A 17,322-nucleotide genomic window follows, 5' to 3' on the forward strand; every position below is an offset into this window, starting at 1 on the left:
GTCCCGTCTGTCATCAATTTTTGAATCATTGAACAATCTATATTAGTGAGTCTATATTACAATAGAAATTCAATTATGTATTATTGTTATTTTCTTCTTTCAACGAGTTGACTTTTGTATTTTATGTGAAAAAGTACGGAAAAAAATACTGTGAAATGTGATTGCAATAAACAAAATGCTATAATAGTCCATCTTGGGAAACTAATGACGCATGTAATGTAATGACGCATTTTTTTTAAATTTTCAATATATATTTGGACAATAAAAATATTACTATTTATTTTATTAAAATTTTGAAACCTTTAGTGTTTTTGTATTGTAATCAGTACTAAGATTAAAAGTTTTTTTTTCATCGTAGGTTCTATATTAAAAATGGTAGATAGTCAACTGTGTTTCGACTATTAAAGAAATATAATAATGTTGATACTTATAAAATTTAAAGCAATCAGATATTTTGTGATTCGACCTGCGAACGCCACTGGCTTACATAAACATCGAAATGTATTTTCTGCGAAGAATTTTGAGACCAACCGTATTTTTAGATTTCAATAAACACGGCCTCGCAGCATCCGTGCTGCAGGACCGATCAAAATTTCCTCGCATATCGATTATTTCTGCTATCAAAGTCTATAAAACCATCCGTTGCTTTATGCTTTTGGGGTGCGCACGTTTATTTTTGAATAGTTAATTGTAACTGGAGAGATATACAGAAAAAGCCGGTGTGGGCTGAAGCCAGAGGAAGAGGAGAGAAGTATTGGAAAGATAGAGAGAGGACGAGAGAACAAGAAATAATAAATAAAACTTGAGTGGAATATAATAAACGTCGGCGCGTGTTCGACGTCGATCCGGAGGCGGCGACGCCTGCGCCGCGACGCCCCGGCTTCGCCAGTAGTGCACCCCAACATGTCGGACCTTAAACACTGATATGCACCCCACAACCTAAAATACATACATGCCAATTCAATAATATACAAAATAAAAGAATCTTCACATATATATCAAGTAACCACCTAAGATGAAACAACATTTATTAGACGAAGAGTGCAACGGAAAGAACATCGACATCTCACTTACCCCGAACGACGCCCGCCCCCAATTAAAACACGTGACGCAGCGAGCATATTTTAAATAAATTATTTTTGCAAATCCTATTGATTCTGTCTGTTTGTTTTGTTATTGTAACTACTTCTCCTACCGCTGAGAACGGCATGCATGTTCCTTGCGTAGCAATTGTCTGATTGGCATAATGCTATTAAACTGGGTATGTTTACGTGTGCTCGGGATGGAAGAAACGTGGAAAAATAAGAAAGAGAATTGGAAACTATAAATAGATCACGTTTTATGAAGTCTTGAATGTGTTGTGCGTTGTTTTGGTAGTAGTAGGAACGGGTTAAGGCTTCTGCCGTTTCGTCTCCCCTTGTGCTTAATGGTTCATGAAGAGTGTTACGTTCGTCCAATACTTCATTAATAATGAAAGGTAATTTTATTCAACTCATAATTCTTCTTCTTTTGTATAACTATACCATCTTTATCCTATTTTGAGTACAGCTAAGAATTAGAATTTATTATTATATTTTCTACATACGTTTCAGTATATTACTATATCAATTAATTAGTTAATTACGTGGGATACAAATATATCGACCCACATTCAATTAATTAATCAAATTCATTATAATTTAATTAAGTATTAATAAATAAATTCCGTTAATATTACAATGAATATTAAGAAATTAATAATAATAACATTTATTGTAAATAATCATAACACATACTCAAAAACATTATATAATATAAAAATTAAAAAAAAAAAACAAATAGATCTGCTACAAAGAGCCATAGCTCTTTCTGCCCTAAGAAATTATTTATTCTACTTGTATTTTTAATACCTTATTAGATATACGAATAAATCATATAAAAGAATAATCAAGTAAACGATTTCCGTCTTATCGAAATATAATAATATCGAATTTTACTTGGTTCACTTTTTAACTATGATTAATTTGTATATTTAGGCAATGCTATTTTAGTATTTTAAGGAACTGAAAACACAAAAATTTGCTATTTCATCTGGAATTCATAAAATCTATTTATACATAGAGAATGATTTAACATTACTTTTCAAAACTATTTTATATTCTTCTATTATTTCCATTTTATATATTTTTTTATGTTTAATAATGTATACCTAATAATATATTTAATAAAATTTCATAAATAAATCAAATCAGAGTAAAATAATATATTAAAAGGTAATATTTAATTTTTTTCAAGATAATATGTACAGTGGAACCTCGCTTAACGAGTTTAATCTTTTCCAAAATTTCCGGATTTTTACTTGTATTGTGAAACATATTCAAAAATACACGTAATATGTATACACAAGTTTTAAAATTGATGTAGAAGGCGCGCAATCCGGGACTTCTCTTCTCATCGTCAATCGTTATGCAAAACGTCGCTCGTCATTTTTATTACAATTCATTTTGCTTATTTATGAGAATCTTAAACTATTAGATAGATAATTTAATAATAAAAATAGTACAAAACAGAAAGAAGAGAAAGTACCTCTTCCTGTAATTGAAATGTAGATGACATTATGTATAGAGTGGAACCTTGCTTAATGAGTACCTCGCATATCGAGCATTTCGCTTTACAAGCTAAATGAGTTTTAAGAAAAATAACTCGCTTAACGATCGACGTTTCGCATAACGTGTACACATATTATGTGTATTTTTGAATATATTTCACTATAAGAGTAAAAATCCGGAAATTTTGGAACGGATTAAACTCGTTAAGCGAGGTTGTACTGTATTTCAGTACTGCAAGTTCTCACAGCTCATTATATATTTACAGGATAAACTGGGATTTACAAAGTAACCGTAAACTCTTTTAAAGACTGTCAATTTATTTGGTTTTCATCACGTTTTTTTATTATTTAATGAAAAACATATAGTTTTAAGAAAAACAGTTGGACGTTGTATTTATTATATATATTAAATAGATGATATAATCAAAGTTAATTCCTTCTATTATGTATTCATAATTATCTTCAATATATTTGTACAGCATGTTTCATATTAGGTCAGATATGTTGGAAAGATTCGGCTTATAAAAAATATATTGATTTCCACGAATAAATGTATTAAAACAGACTTAAAAAGAATATAGATGACGGAACGAATCGATTCAATTTTAATAATACAAAGTTTGTGTCGGTTTAGTTTTGCAAGAAGTTTATTTTATACTTCTGTTTGTTCAGCAAAACTTTATTCCGTTCAAGATAAGTTAAGAACAACGTTTACGAACGATGTTTTTCTATTACTTCAAAATCAATATACGTACGAATAATAAACTGCCGAAAATAGTTGTATCGTATGTTTAAATATGAATTGGATGACGTCTATGAATAGATAAGTATGATAAATGTGGTAATATATTGAAATAAATGTATTAAATGAATTGATGGGAACTGAAAGAAATTGATTACAACTACATTTATGAATTGATATATAAACTTTTCTTCCTTCCTTCAAATTAAAATATAACAAAATAAATAGTTATTTTTTTGATAGAATTCCATTTGTGAATGTTAATACTAACTTTTAATTGGATATTTTGAATACTCAAGAAATATTTATAAATATTTACATTAGAAAATAACAAATTTGTGATTATTTAAAATAATAATAAACCTGCAGAAAATTCATTATGTAAATCAAATTGAGAAAAAAAGGCAGTGTATTTCAGACTTGTTAAACGAAATCATGCACAGATTTTATGGAGCATAACTCAGAAACTTTACTAATTAAAAGTGGAAACAGCAGTTTGGTTACAAACATTAATTACATGAATAATAGTAACTCGTATAATTTGATTATAACCTGATTTAAAAAACGATGATATAAGTTGAGTATAATATATTCAATGCTATAAGGAATATCGATTAGTAATTAGTTTTGCATTGGCATTTAATTAATTAGAAATAAATTTAATTTGATTTTAATTAGGGAAGTAAATTCGGAATTAAATGTGTACGTGAAATTAAATTTGACTACTATACACATAGATTATTTAGGTCGGACAGCATATTTTAATTGAAAATTTCAGATAATAATAGTGTGTTGGTATATGGAACATGATGATGTCCATCCAGTTTGTTGGCTCCGTTATTTGTCGGAATGCCATGAATACTATAGTTCTTTAAAGTCCGATAATAAATGCTGGGCCGCAATAATCGTTGACCCAATTATCTGGATGCACATACAGATGTAAGTCCCTGAGGAGCGGAACCGCTGGGATGGGAAAAAGAGAGAGTATTATTCTGTTGCACAGTTTGGTTTGTTCTGTTCTTCCTCAAGTACCATAGTCTCAAATCTTCCGGCGTCATCGATCATTATATTTCCTTCGTTTCTTTCATTCTTCACATCTTCACATCCTGCACCTACACCAATAACTGGCTCTGCTCCCTCTGAAACAGTATCGATTCCTCGAAAAACTTTCCGCATTTTCATTTCATCCGTTTTTTTTTTCATGTTTTTCCTCTTTAGTTTTTTTTTTATTTTGAAAATTTGAATATCGGACGAGCCAAAAAGGCCTTTTCGCGGTCGGTTTTGTGTGTAACAGGGGGCCTCTTTGTTTGCCTTCTGCCGTTTGTAACCTAGTTAAATATGAAAATGTGGGCCGAAGCGAGAAGAGAGCGCCCCATATAATTCAGGAGGCCTAGCGAACGGCTCCCTCGAGGATCCGCAACAGCGCAAAACTTTTCCCCTTAACAAACACACCTACCTACAACCTATCCCTCCATTCCTTAGATTTTTTTTTAATATATATATATATTTAAAAAAAAAAGAATGAACCAAAGATTTATGTCACTCAATTACCAATACTCTGAACTTTTTAACTAAATTATCTTCCTTTTAGCACATTTGAAAAAGACAAATAACCCATAATAATCTGTAAAACGATTGTTTTATTCAAATGAACCTAACGGGTACACCTGGTATATAGCAGTTTCTATGGCAACCGTCCGGATCCGCCACAAAATAATTCGCGACATTGGGGGAAAGGGATCAATTTGAGAACGAGGGGAGCGATATTTTTTCAAAGCCATTTATCTCTCATGTACATCTCTTCATTCTGGCAATCTTAAGATACATTTAGAAACCTTTAGCGAGATAACTAAATCAGTACTCATACCAGTTTCGAAATATATAAAAAGTTTTAGCTCAATTGGAGTAAAGTAGAACTTATTGATTTGAAGGAGTCAAGAGTAAAATGGAAATACTTTTGATTTTAACTCAAAATTAGTATCCAGAAATTACAAGATTTGAGGCTTTGACTTTGATATTACATGACAATAACTTTAGTTCTTTAAGAAAAGAAAGAAATCTGTTATTCTTTTTATTTGAATAACAAATAAATCAATTCAGTTATCAGGCTTTACTAATTAATTTTCAACTATTTTACGTGTTTTTATACTCGTTCAAATTCTTGAACCCAATTAACAACTGTTGCATCCCAAGGAACAGACTCATTTTCTTAGAATTGAAATATGTAAGTTTTATCTGAAAACAATCTAGTTTTTTGTCCAGAATGATTCCAAGTTTTGTTTTATTCTTGAAAATTTTGGAACTATAAGTTTTATTATTAATAATTAGTCTTTAAAAATGTTAACATTGTTTTTTATTCATTAAATTTATAGATTACATTTCATTGACGATAATTCATAATAAACAGATTTATAGATGTATAAACTATAAAAATAGAAAAAAAAGATTTACTTGCTGTATGAGATAAATATATTTTTTGTGTCTTGTAATATTGTTGAAGGAATTTTACGTCTTATTTTATGGATGTCTGTTATAGCCGAATCTTTTTAGCCTTATGTAAAAAAACTTTTTTCTTTAATGGTTTTTTTTAGGTATATTGAATATATGATGGATTCGAGTCAGCAGAATGTTACACCGGATTTGCTGTCGAGCAGCGTGCCAACTCCGAAATCGCCGGAGCCGACCATGAGCCAGATCGAGATGGACCGAATCGAATTGTACAATTCCTACGATGTTATGACCGGAATTCGTATAGCGGTGACTCTAGGTGGTTTCTTCGGACTGATGGTAATTCTTGTGGTTTACAAGTCGAAATCGAAGACGGAGAAGGCTTTGGAGGACCCGAAACTCGCGGCAGCAGCGGTCGCTGAGGCGGAGGAGGAGGAGAGGCAGATGGCTGCTGCATACGAGGCCACGGTTTACGAGCAATTGAATCCACCTACGAGACGAACAAGACGCAGCTTGGATACAGGTAGTGTAAGTCCGAGGTGGATAAGAAATACAACACGGTTTTCTTCAGTTGGAGGTTATTCGAGTTTGATGGAACCGCCGACGAGAATAACCAGATTACATTATTCCATAGACGAAGATTCGCCTATCGACGATAAACTTTACGACGATCTGTATGCTTGCTACAATAGGTATTCGAGAATACTAACTTTTTATATAGTCCAAGTTAATGCTATCTGTTGCAGACATTTGGACGTGCCAGGGAGACGGCCAAGTAATATAACATGTTCATCTTCGGGAAGTTCATACCTGGAGAGGCGTGGTTCCTCTGTAATCCTGGGTCTTCCAGCTGTTCCAGCGCACAAGAATAAAACACGACGAAGACAATCGTCGCCGCTTCCTGAACAATACGACTTTTACTATCCAATAGATATTAGAGTAATCCAACCGACTCCGGGTGGCTCGCCCTGCGGAAGCGAAAGAGCCCTTTACGACGAAGTCCAAACGAAGAATCTTGCTCCACGACTCGCCCCTCTGGCTTCGATCAGCAGTTGCAACACTTCATTCGCTAACGATTATCCAGATTTGGAGGTCCAATCTTATGCCTCGGATTCGGTGTTCCACGACCTCGAATACTGCGAGGACACGGATGACGAAGTGGATCCATTCTCGACGGACAGCGAGGAGGATGCAAGGCCATGCTGCAGCAGGGAATGCAGGAGGAGAGCGGAACTGGAGAGGCCCTTGCCCACCATCTCTGACGAGTCAACGAGTACGCTAATTGAGAATAAGATACCGTTGGCTGACAGTGCCTCTACGAATCTTCACAGCCAAAGCGAACCAGTATGGTCACAGGAAACTCTGTTCTAGCAGTTTATAAATCAATCAATTCGGACCAATCATTTTGTTTTGAGGGACAAACCGCCTTGTTCCATTCATACTAAGGAGAAACATTGTCCGGAGAGCGGATATTTCGAAGGTTCTAAGTGCAAATTTTACAGGGAACTCAGAAAATAATGCAAGTTTTAAAGAAATCATCATAATCTTCTCATCGCCGCATTTAGCACTTTCGAAATAAATCTTCTTTAAATTACATTCTTTTCCCGCGCATACGCCCTAATCAAAAAATAAAAATAAACATGATGTGTTCATTAAATTTCTAAAAAAAGAATATGTACCCTGCAATTAATTACTGGAGAGCAAGCGTTTTTTAATTCATAACATGAATCAGTTAACTATAATAGAAAGAAAAAGGAGTAAAAGAAAATTTTCTACAAATTTTTTGAACACAACAGGTATAAATAAATACAAAAAAAACTATTTTTCTAGACACTACATTTCAAATTTTTATTTATTTATATAATATAAAAGGAACATTCATTTAGAACTAACCAAAAAAGTATATTTATTATATTAGTTGTGTGTAACATATCTATCTATATACATATATACAACATAGACTGAATCAAACAACAAAGTGTATAGAATTTAAAAGAGAAATATGAAGATGTTATGTGCGTCACTAATTAAATATTCCTTCCCCTTAGATTAACTGTGTAGAGGATGTTAAATTTAGAAAAGGGTCTATGAATCCTTTACATTTCTATCAGGGTTGTATTTTTAATATGAAACAAAACAATTTAAAAAAGAAGAAGAGTGGAAACGATGAGATGATGAACAAAGTAAAAAAATAATAAAGTTAATAAAATTATGTGTACACAAAATGCAGAGAAACTTAATTTTTAATTGTGAGCTTTCTGAAAACGAATTCGTTAAAACGTGTTTTATATATATTAATATTATATAAATTTCCACTAGATTAAACTGAATGTGTCAAAGATTAAATGTGAGATTACATACTCGATGTTTGAACTAAAAGATGTTAGGTATTAAAAAAATGGAAACTAGGAAACAGAACTCAGTGGCTATAAGAATTGTCTATTATAAAAAAAAATATGTCTTCATTCAATGTGAACTACTTTCCGATCATTTACAAAACAAAATATTCTTGGATGTTGGAAATAAGTATTAGACCAACGCGTTACTAGTCCTGATGGGAGCATTAAAGATTAATAAGTATTAAAATTGCCAAACATAGTTTTGTTTCCATTTAAATAGCTATAATCAAACAAACAAAAATTTGCTATTGCGTTGAAATACTTTTAATTTAACATATTTTATATTTATTCCCATTTACCAAACTCTGTTTTTTTATGTCTATATTTGAAATAAGCCTATCAAATTCATTAATATTGTTTGTTAGTCGTAAATATAAATATACAAGAGGATATATGGAGATATATATATATATATATATACATATTAATGGCAGTTGTTGTTAAGTGAGTGAATCGCAAAGGTTTTCGCGCTGTTATTATTCTGTCTAATTTTGTTTTTTGTACCGCTAAATGTTATTGAATTAAAAAAAGAAGAAGAAGCATATTCGAACTGGAAGTGGAAAATAGTTAACAGTCATTATGTTGCACAATGTAAACAATTGTTGTCAGAATAAATGTAATAATTATTGTTATTACTAAGTGAAGTTTAAACGAGTTTTTTAAATCAATGTATTCCTAGTGTATTCATTTCTAAAACATTTAACAACAGTTTAAATTTGATGAAAATTAGTGTGGTCTGCCTATTTTATTAAAATGATTTTCAGTAAATTAATTTTTAAAACATTTAACAAGAAAATAAATACTTGTTGAAATTTTATCTACTTTTTCGTAACACTATTTTGTTATTATATAATTATGTATTTGTTTACTATTTAATTTGATACTTACTGAATAATAGCTTTATTTATATATATTTTTACTATTGACAGGAAATAAATGTGATTCTTGAAAATGAGGTAATAATTTAATATTATATATTTGTTAAGCAAATGAACTATAAATTATTTTATTTCAGTAATCAATCAAAACTATGAATAAGGTAAGATTAAAAAAAAATAATGATAATTAATAATGTATAATGTACACAAGGTTGGTAAATGAAAACTTGAATAGTTATAAAACAAATAATTATTTATTGCAAAATAAAATGATACAAAAATAATAATGTTATATTGTAGCTGAAATAAAGACGTAAAGCTGTTTGCAATAATCTGGCGAGTGTTAAATAATTTAATTCGGCAAAATTGGAGGAGTGGATTAACAGGTATTAATTTATTGTTTCGAAGCGAACAATAAGGGCAAGAATATTCGTTATTTCATTATTAGTGTCTGTGTTGCATTTCGATCGAATTATTTATGTCGGGAAGGTTATACATTCTGTCTCCTCTCTCTGTCTCTTTCACTCCTCAATAATGATCGGCCCACGGGGAATGTCTGATACCGAACGAGTGAGCTGGTTGATAATCCAAGCAGATCTAAAGAAAAAAATATACGGAGCGATTCAGTATATATCACACATATATATATTATATAATAAATAGCTTACAGGAAATGTTAGTTCAGTTTTAAAAAAGTTGCGAAGTTCTCTCGTTACCCATTAACAACTGTTGAGAACTCAAGTATTGTGAATGTCTGATACCAAATGAGTAATTCGGAGCTACCCTCAAATGCATCGTTACCTAAATATTATGTTAGTAACCGTCACAATTGCTCTTGTTAATTTTGTCTGTTTCTTTTACCTTTTCAGGGGAATAATTTCCAGGTCCAGGGATCTTTGTAGCATCAGAAGGCAAATTGTATCTGGCGCTGATGGTGTACGCCGGAGATTGCGACTTCATCGTCGCCGGGAGAACATTGGTATACGTACCAGGACCTGGATTTTTGATTCTTTCATCTACAGCTTCCTTGTTCCTTCCAGAAATTGTGTACGATGGGGCAGATTTCAAATCGCCAACAACTTGAGGAATGTTATAAACATTGGGTGCTAAAAACATCGATTAATATTAGTTAATTTAAGACAATTTCATCTTGTAGAAAAAAAATAGCTCATGCTTTAAATTCAAATTAAGAAAAATCTCGTGGGTGAAGTACCAACCGGGAGTGTCCAATGGTTTTTCGGTTTGGCCCTTTTGGCCAAAGCTGTAATGCGGTGCTGTGTCGGCACAGGAAAGTGAGTAGGTGTTTGGTGCTGAGATTAGAAAATAATAATCAATAAAAAATAAACAACGTGGAATAATAGATTAAAGTTAAATTAATTAAACCATATATAAATGTTTAATATAATTAGTAGTTGAGTCCCAGAAACCTGATTAGTTTGGTTTAGTTTAGAGACCAACCGGGCGTGTCTGATGGTTTTTCCAAATTGACTTTCGTTCGGATTGTGTATTTTGGAGAGCTATCAAAAATGTTTTCGGCCCGTTCGATGTGATACACATTCGGAGCTAAAATAATAGTATAATTCACATATTGCGATCATGTTAACTAGAATGTGTTCACAAACCAGGCGTTTCTGATGGTCTCTCGATATTTAGTTTTGACCTTAATGTGTATTTCGGTGAACTATCAAAGATATTCTCGGCTCTTTCGATATGATAAACGTTCGGTGCTAAAATTTTAATAATTTATTGTCTATTTATTGGAGCCAATTAGTTAATAATAATTGAAACTAACCGGGTGTTTCGAACGGTTTTTCAGCGTTCAACTTCGCTCTTAAAGTGTACTTAGGAGAGCTGTCGAAAATGTTTTCAGCTTTCTCCACGTGATACACATTCGGAGCTACAACAGATATTCAACTTACTTTTGAATTACGATCATGATAATGTCAATTTACCTGGTGTATCGGACGGTTTTTCAGTGTTAATCTTAGGTCTTATTGTATATTTTGGCGAGTTTTCGAAAATGATATCGGAGTTCTCTATGTGATAGCAGTTCGGAGCTATGATTCAGATTGAAACGACAAAATATGAGAAAATCGAGGCAATAGTTTTAGTTAACAAACCTGGTGTGTCTGAGGGTTTTTCAGTGTTCAATTTTGGTCGAAGCGAGTATTTAGGTGAACTGTCAAATATGTTTTCCGCCCTTTCAATGTGGTAACAATTCGGCGCTGCAAAACGTCGATTAGTTTTATTTGTTTAGTTATGAAGCGAAACCCGAGCACCAAATGTATTAGAAAATTATTTGTTTACCAGGAGTATCAGACGGTTTATCCACGTTGGTCTTGGCACCAAAGCTATGTTTTGGAGAGTTATCGAAGACTTTGTCAGCTTTCTCGATAGCGTAGACGTTAGGGCCTATAGGAAATTAAATCTATTACGTTTTCTTTTTAGTTAATTTGCAATGTTAATTACCAGGAGTATTGAATGGCTTCTCTAAATTGAATTTAGCCCCGAAACTGTGCTTAGGTGAATTATCAAATACTTTGTCAGCCTTCTCAATGGCATACACGTTAGGTGCTATAACACAAAGTAGTTAAATTGGTTAATTTAATTAAATTATAGTTTTAATTTACCAGGAGTCTCTGATGGCTTTTCTGTATTCAATTTAGCACCAAAACTATGTTTAGGCGAGTTATCGAATACCTTGTCAGCTTTTTCAATAGAGTATACATTTGGAGCTACACAAAAATTAAACTTATTAATTTAATACAGAAATCAAATTTGTTATTTGTTAATATATTTGTTTAATAAAATTAATAAAAATTACCATAGATTTCGGAATATAAGACAACATATTTTTGAGATTAAAAAATATTTTATTATATAAGTTCTGAATCGGTTTTATTACATTCAAAAGTGCGTCTTATGGTCCGAAAAATACTTAATCAGTAATCAGCTGTATATTAAATTAATTGTATGTTACCAGGTGTATCAAATGGTTTAATCCTATTTAGTTTGATACCAAAACTATGTTTTGGAGAGTTAGCTAGGTTTTTAGAAGCTTTAATTACTTCGTAAACGTTAGGAGCTGCAGGTAATAATTAAATGTTAATTGTAAATATTAATTAATCGTTAATATGTTTGGATCATACCAGGTGTGTCTGATGGTTTTTCCATATTCAATTTGGCACCGAACGAGTGCTTCGGTGAGTTTTCGAAGACTTTATCGGCCTTTTCAATTGCATAGTAATTGGGCGCTGGAATGGGGTAAATTAGTAAATTTCTTATGTGAATGCTAATGTTTTAAATACCGGGGGTATCGGAGGGTTTCTCCAAATTGAATTTGGCTCCGAACGAGTGCTTCGGTGAGCTGTCGGCCTTCTCGATGGCATAACAATTCGGTGCTATAAATTTCGAACTTTATTAGATGACGATGCATACGATTTATGTTATATAAGCGTACCGGGTGTGTCGGATGGTTTCTCCGAGTTTAATTTAGCGCCGAAGCTATGTTTAGGGGAGCTTTCGAACACTTTATCAGCCTTCTCCACGCGGTAAACGTTTGGGGCTGAAAACAGTTCAGCGTTTCCACATTAGAAACTTTTTTTAAATGAATATTATACTAAGGACTTATTTTTTTTAATATCTTTACGGCGCTTTTATTTTGTGTTTACTAACCGGGCGTTTGTGAATCTGTTCCTATTTTAGTTCGAAGCCCAAACGTGTATCGAGGCATACGGCTTTTCGCGCGGATGTTATATTTGTTAGGTGCTGTGTTCATCAAACAAAAGTTAAACAAGATTAATAAATTACAGTCTACGTCAATACATTAATATGTTTTAAACCTATTAGCATCTAAGACTAAATATCGTAAGCGAATAAAAAAAATCAAATCAATTATTTGTAGTGCCCAGAAAACATGAGTTAATTTCGCATCGAACCTGGCGTGTCCATTGGTTTATCCGTATTCGTCTTCAAGCCGAATGTGAACTTCGGCGCGTTGTCGTGGATCACTTTCACAGCCTTGTCAGGATCGTAATCACCTGGAGCTGGCAGATTATCGACTTTAGCATCTTTTGGCCTTCCATGAAGACTAAGGGCCGGAGGTGTGTCCTTTCCTTTAGAACTTAGTCCTGTTACATTGTATTGTCCTGGACCCGGACCAATACTATCAATCTTTCCATTGTGTCTTCCACCAAAACTGAACGCAGGAGCTCTTCCACTTTTTGATTCAGTTGACCTCTTACCTATAAAATCTCAAGTGTTATCGCTTGTTTGCACTCATTTCATCATTTTCAATATTTATCTCACATTAAAAAAAAGAAGTTTTACGTCTTAATGATATTCAACATTTACGAACGTAAATTTTATTAACTGTTTAAGTTTTATTGACAATTTTATGCAATTCCAAATAAAATCTTGAAAAATTTAAGTACATATTTTATTTTAATCGATACTTTCAAGTTACATCAACCATGTATAATGCTATGGGTTTGCATTGTATTCAAGAATATATATAAGAATATTACAATATATAAAGTAATTACCATTACAGTTTTAAAAATTACTAAAAGTTTATATTACTTATTTTAATTGATTAAGTAATTGAAAAAAATGCAAGTAGTAGATGCAATTTTATTAATCACTGACAGATTTGTGAAAGCGTTTTCTTATAGGAAAAAAAAAATTAAAGAGAAATCGTACAATATATGAGAATATGATCAATAATTTTATATATAGACGTACATCAATAAAATATTAAGATTTTTATTGAAAATTATATCATTTCTTACGAGCTCTAAATATAATGTTGATGTAACAATGGTGCACAATTTAATGTAATTAACCAATTGTGTTAATTGCGAGCGTGGGCTTAAACGTGCTTAAACGTTTTGTTCAGAATTACCAATGTACGATGGTAGAGAAACGGATGCTGGTCCTGGTCCTTTGAATTCAGCAGCAATTGGACCTCGTCTCTTCGTAGGTGTCCATGGTCTTTGTTGCACTTGAAATCCTCCCATTTTTTCACTGTAACACGTTCAGAATAAGTCGTGACTTTCAAAGCAGAGGAATTCAACTGATATATTTATAGCACGAAGGGGAGCAAGTGGATCGTTGGGGCTAGGAAATGCCAGGCACGGGAAGTTTCGCAATCCCCGGGGGGAAAATCGAAATTTATAGTCGAAACTAATTTCATTGAGAGAGACTGTTACATCATCGACCAAATTGTCTTCATTATAATATGTATATCATGAAAATGTTTAGTTCCATATAATTTTGCAATGGTAATAAGCGAAACGGCTTATTAGAAAGGCGTTCACTTTGCTTCGTTTTTTTTTGTATTTTGTTCGTTGGAAATGCTTCGAATCCATAATGAAACGGTTTTCCAAATAAGGCGATCAATGATGCATGTTTTTTTTTTGCAGAAATCGAAAGCCACATGTGTTTTCTTTTCATGCAGACGAGTCCGTATCTTGGTAAATTTTTTAAAGAAAAACTATGCAATTGGATGGTTTCTAGTGGAAAATGAACATACGGTTTTCGTTTTGAAAATTTCGTTAGCGCTCGATTTTGTGGAACATCTGTTATGGCATCACAAGGACATGGAGAATAATGCGTGTGTGTCTGGATTTACTACGGATATCACGACCTTTTGGTTTCAATTTGCATACAAGGTGAGCAATTTGTTCGAAAGCAGCCAACGAAAAATAAAAAAGAGATAAATATATGAGTAACAAAAAAAAACGGGAGATTTCGCAATGCTATAATTAGCGAAACAAAATACTTCCATCATTTGGTCATCATTATTTATTCTTTCTCTTTCACCATATAAACAATTCCTATTAGCAAGAAGTGGATTTATAAAGATTTTTAAAAACAATACCAACAAACTTGTTTTTGTTATAATTGAAATAATTTATTAAGCACAGTGGAACCCCGTATAGTCAAAAAAATTTCCCCATATAAACTAATGAAATACACGATGATGCGTTCCATTTTGTAGTCATTTTTCTTACAATTTATTTTGTACGTTATGCGAGGTTCCACTGTTTATGTAAACATCATTTGAAATCAAATAAATTTGTTGATACTAAATAATTTGAAAATTGTATAACTGTTTTCGATAAATTATAAAAAAAAGACAGTTATAATTATTGATTTATATTGAACATGTGGACAAAATATAAAAATCAACATAATATATTGCATCTATGAGAATTATATCATTTTTGTTACTTTAGATTGGTGTTTGAAATTACTATTTTTTATTTACTTTTAAATGTTTCAATAAATGTTAGGTTAGATTACAAAAATGTAATAATTAAATTATATCACAACGTCTTTTAATGATAAGTTATACTAATTAAGAAAAATATTTTGTATATTAGTCTTAAATACATTTTAAATTACTTAAACATAACTAATTATAAGATTTAAATTAATTAGTTCAAATATGTCTTCAAGCTTTAAATATTCATATTCATATAAATTAATAATTATTTCATATTATTATTATACCTAAGATTATCGTGGTTCATATTAACTTTACCTATTGACTAACTGTGAGATTTATTATAATTATTTAGTGATTTTTCTGCCTAATATATATTTTATTGTATGTGAAATTTAATTGTAAAGCAATTCCTCGTATTCCAGCCAATATTTCGCACTTTAAACCGGACTAATTGAAAAATTTAAATAAACATCACAAAAAGAATCCAGATTGTATAAATGAAAAAAAAAATGGATCATTTATGTATAAAAAATAATTTTGTATACTATTTTTTTAGAATTTATATATTAGTTTGTTTTGAAATTTTGAAACCGTACTATAGGGAATTCGCACTAATGAAAGCCGAACTATTGCTGTATTATATAATAGTTTTTTTTAGTTCATATGTTATTATGGATTTATTGTTTACATTATTCCACTACGACATTGAACTGTAACCCGGGATGATTTACATTTTAAAGTGCTTAAACTACATGCAACAAATACAGCAGATGTAATCACAGAAACCCAACTGATTCTATTTGATTTTGATCGTAGAAAATATTTGCATTAAAAAGAACAGAAATCCAGTTTATAAAAGAATGTGATCGGTTTAGATAAATATTCATAGACGCCTGTGTGACTTGGTTTGTTTTCATTCTCTTGTCGCCGATTCTATTTTTAGCTGTTATATCAATTATTTACTGTTTTGGTTATAAGTTAATTTTCTTACCTTCAGATATATTTTGAGTAGTCGAGAGCAGAGAAAATAACAACTTTATACTAATCCTAAACTATTTGTTTCACTTATTATATGTTGGAGTTTAGTGTCGAGGTGAGTTTTAATTATCCGATTCGGTATATTGTGAGAGAGACTGCTTAGTAACCTTCCGTGTCGCGAATAAAATTGATCGTCGGATTTCTGTTTTAATGCTATTCGAAAAATTACCAGAGGCCCCTCTCTCTCGCCATCTCTGATCTGTCTTTGGTCCAGGAGTTGGGGACAACGAGCGCATATTTCGATGACCATCTTTGGAGGTATTTACCCACCACAAGACACCTACTTTTGTAATTTCAGTTACCGTTCCAAACACATTATGCTTTTATCTCGAACAGATGGTTTTATATAACATTATACACTCCATACAGGTAAACTAACACTTTTCTTCTTTTAAATATAGCATTATAATTAACAGTGATTTAAATATTTAAATTTATTTAATGACAAAAATTTATTTAAACAAATGTAAAAATTATCTATCAGATAAAATTGTTCTTAATAATAATCATAAAAAAGAGAACTTTTACAAATACCATAGGTTTTTCTGCCCAGTTATTTTAATTATATTATTTAATAAATATACAGTGGAACCTTATTTAACGAACAAAATAAATTGTAAAACTGACTCTCTTAATGAGCGACGTTTCGCATGAGTGACGAGAAAATGAGAAGTCTAGGATTGTGCGTCTCCTACATCATTTTCAAAACTTGTGTTCACATATTACTTGTATTTTTATATGTTATTTGTCTTTTTTTGTATGAAAAATGTAATAAAATCCGAATAAAAAGCGAAAGAATAAAAATAACCAGAGATATTAATAAGCAAGACCAAGTTATACTTTTTTTTTCCATCAGGGAACGCATTATCGTATTTTACATTAGTTTATATGGTGAAATTTGTTTCACTATACGATTATTTCATTATACCAGTAAAAATCCGAAAATTCTGGAACGAATTATGCTCGTTAAGCGAGGTTCCAATGTATGTAAATATGTT

General features: G+C 31.6%; 2 protein-coding genes across 12 annotated transcripts; one reads left to right on the forward strand and one right to left on the reverse strand.

Annotated features, from left to right (window-relative positions):
- The first annotated feature begins 546 nt into the window (after positions 1-546).
- Positions 547-7,507, forward strand: LOC108562174. 2 transcript variants are annotated; one of them, XM_017920427.1, is made up of 4 exons: positions 549-1,477; positions 5,921-6,300; positions 6,349-6,469; positions 6,524-7,507. In XM_017920427.1, exons 1-4 carry the CDS (start codon positions 1,434-1,436, stop codon positions 7,146-7,148), a joined length of 1,170 nt encoding a protein of 389 aa, XP_017775916.1. In that variant the 5' UTR covers positions 549-1,433; the 3' UTR covers positions 7,149-7,507. The 2 variants fall into 2 exon arrangements, with proteins under 2 accessions (XP_017775915.1, XP_017775916.1); XM_017920426.1 differs by having other exon boundaries at positions 547-1,477; positions 5,921-6,469.
- A 1,828-nt stretch (positions 7,508-9,335) lies between these two features.
- LOC108562164 (nucleoporin NSP1-like) lies at positions 9,336-16,477 on the reverse strand. 10 transcript variants are annotated; one of them, XM_017920392.1, is made up of 19 exons: positions 16,278-16,471; positions 13,958-14,079; positions 12,993-13,298; positions 12,730-12,822; positions 12,515-12,619; positions 12,363-12,455; positions 12,204-12,308; positions 12,035-12,139; positions 11,685-11,789; positions 11,524-11,628; positions 11,362-11,466; positions 11,175-11,279; positions 11,007-11,111; positions 10,847-10,951; positions 10,677-10,781; positions 10,513-10,617; positions 10,272-10,364; positions 9,916-10,160; positions 9,336-9,651 (listed from the first exon to the last, which is right to left on the reverse strand). In XM_017920392.1, exons 2-19 carry the CDS (start codon positions 14,070-14,072, stop codon positions 9,583-9,585), a joined length of 2,169 nt encoding a protein of 722 aa, XP_017775881.1. In that variant the 5' UTR covers positions 14,073-14,079; positions 16,278-16,471; the 3' UTR covers positions 9,336-9,582. The 10 variants fall into 10 exon arrangements, with proteins under 10 accessions (XP_017775881.1, XP_017775882.1, XP_017775884.1 ...); XM_017920393.1 differs by lacking the exon at positions 12,730-12,822; XM_017920395.1 differs by lacking the exon at positions 12,035-12,139.
- Between the last annotated feature and the right edge of the window lie 845 nt (positions 16,478-17,322).

The sequence above is a fragment of the Nicrophorus vespilloides genome, unplaced genomic scaffold (assembly GCF_001412225.1).
Source record: "Nicrophorus vespilloides isolate i.1.1-1 unplaced genomic scaffold, Nicve_v1.0, whole genome shotgun sequence".
Classification (NCBI taxonomy): domain Eukaryota; kingdom Metazoa; phylum Arthropoda; class Insecta; order Coleoptera; family Silphidae; genus Nicrophorus; species Nicrophorus vespilloides.

Bases quoted from the DNA above. Each gene is read 5' to 3' on its own strand.
- LOC108562164 (XM_017920392.1), bottom strand. From the start codon at position 14,072: ATGGGAGGATTTCAAGTGCAACAAAGACCATGGACACCTACGAAGAGA. The intron at 11,112-11,174 runs GTTTGTTAACTA...TCTGAATCATAG, and splicing joins AAAACCCTCAGACACACCAG to CTCCGAACTGCTATCACATA. The intron at 10,952-11,006 runs GTAAATTGACAT...TATCTGTTGTAG, and splicing joins AAAACCGTCCGATACACCAG to CTCCGAATGTGTATCACGTG.
- LOC108562174 (XM_017920426.1), top strand. From the start codon at position 1,434: ATGAAGAGTGTTACGTTCGTCCAATACTTCATTAATAATGAAAG. The intron at 1,478-5,920 runs GTAATTTTATTC...GGTTTTTTTTAG, and splicing joins TACTTCATTAATAATGAAAG to GTATATTGAATATATGATGG. The intron at 6,470-6,523 runs GTATTCGAGAAT...TATCTGTTGCAG, and splicing joins CTGTATGCTTGCTACAATAG to ACATTTGGACGTGCCAGGGA.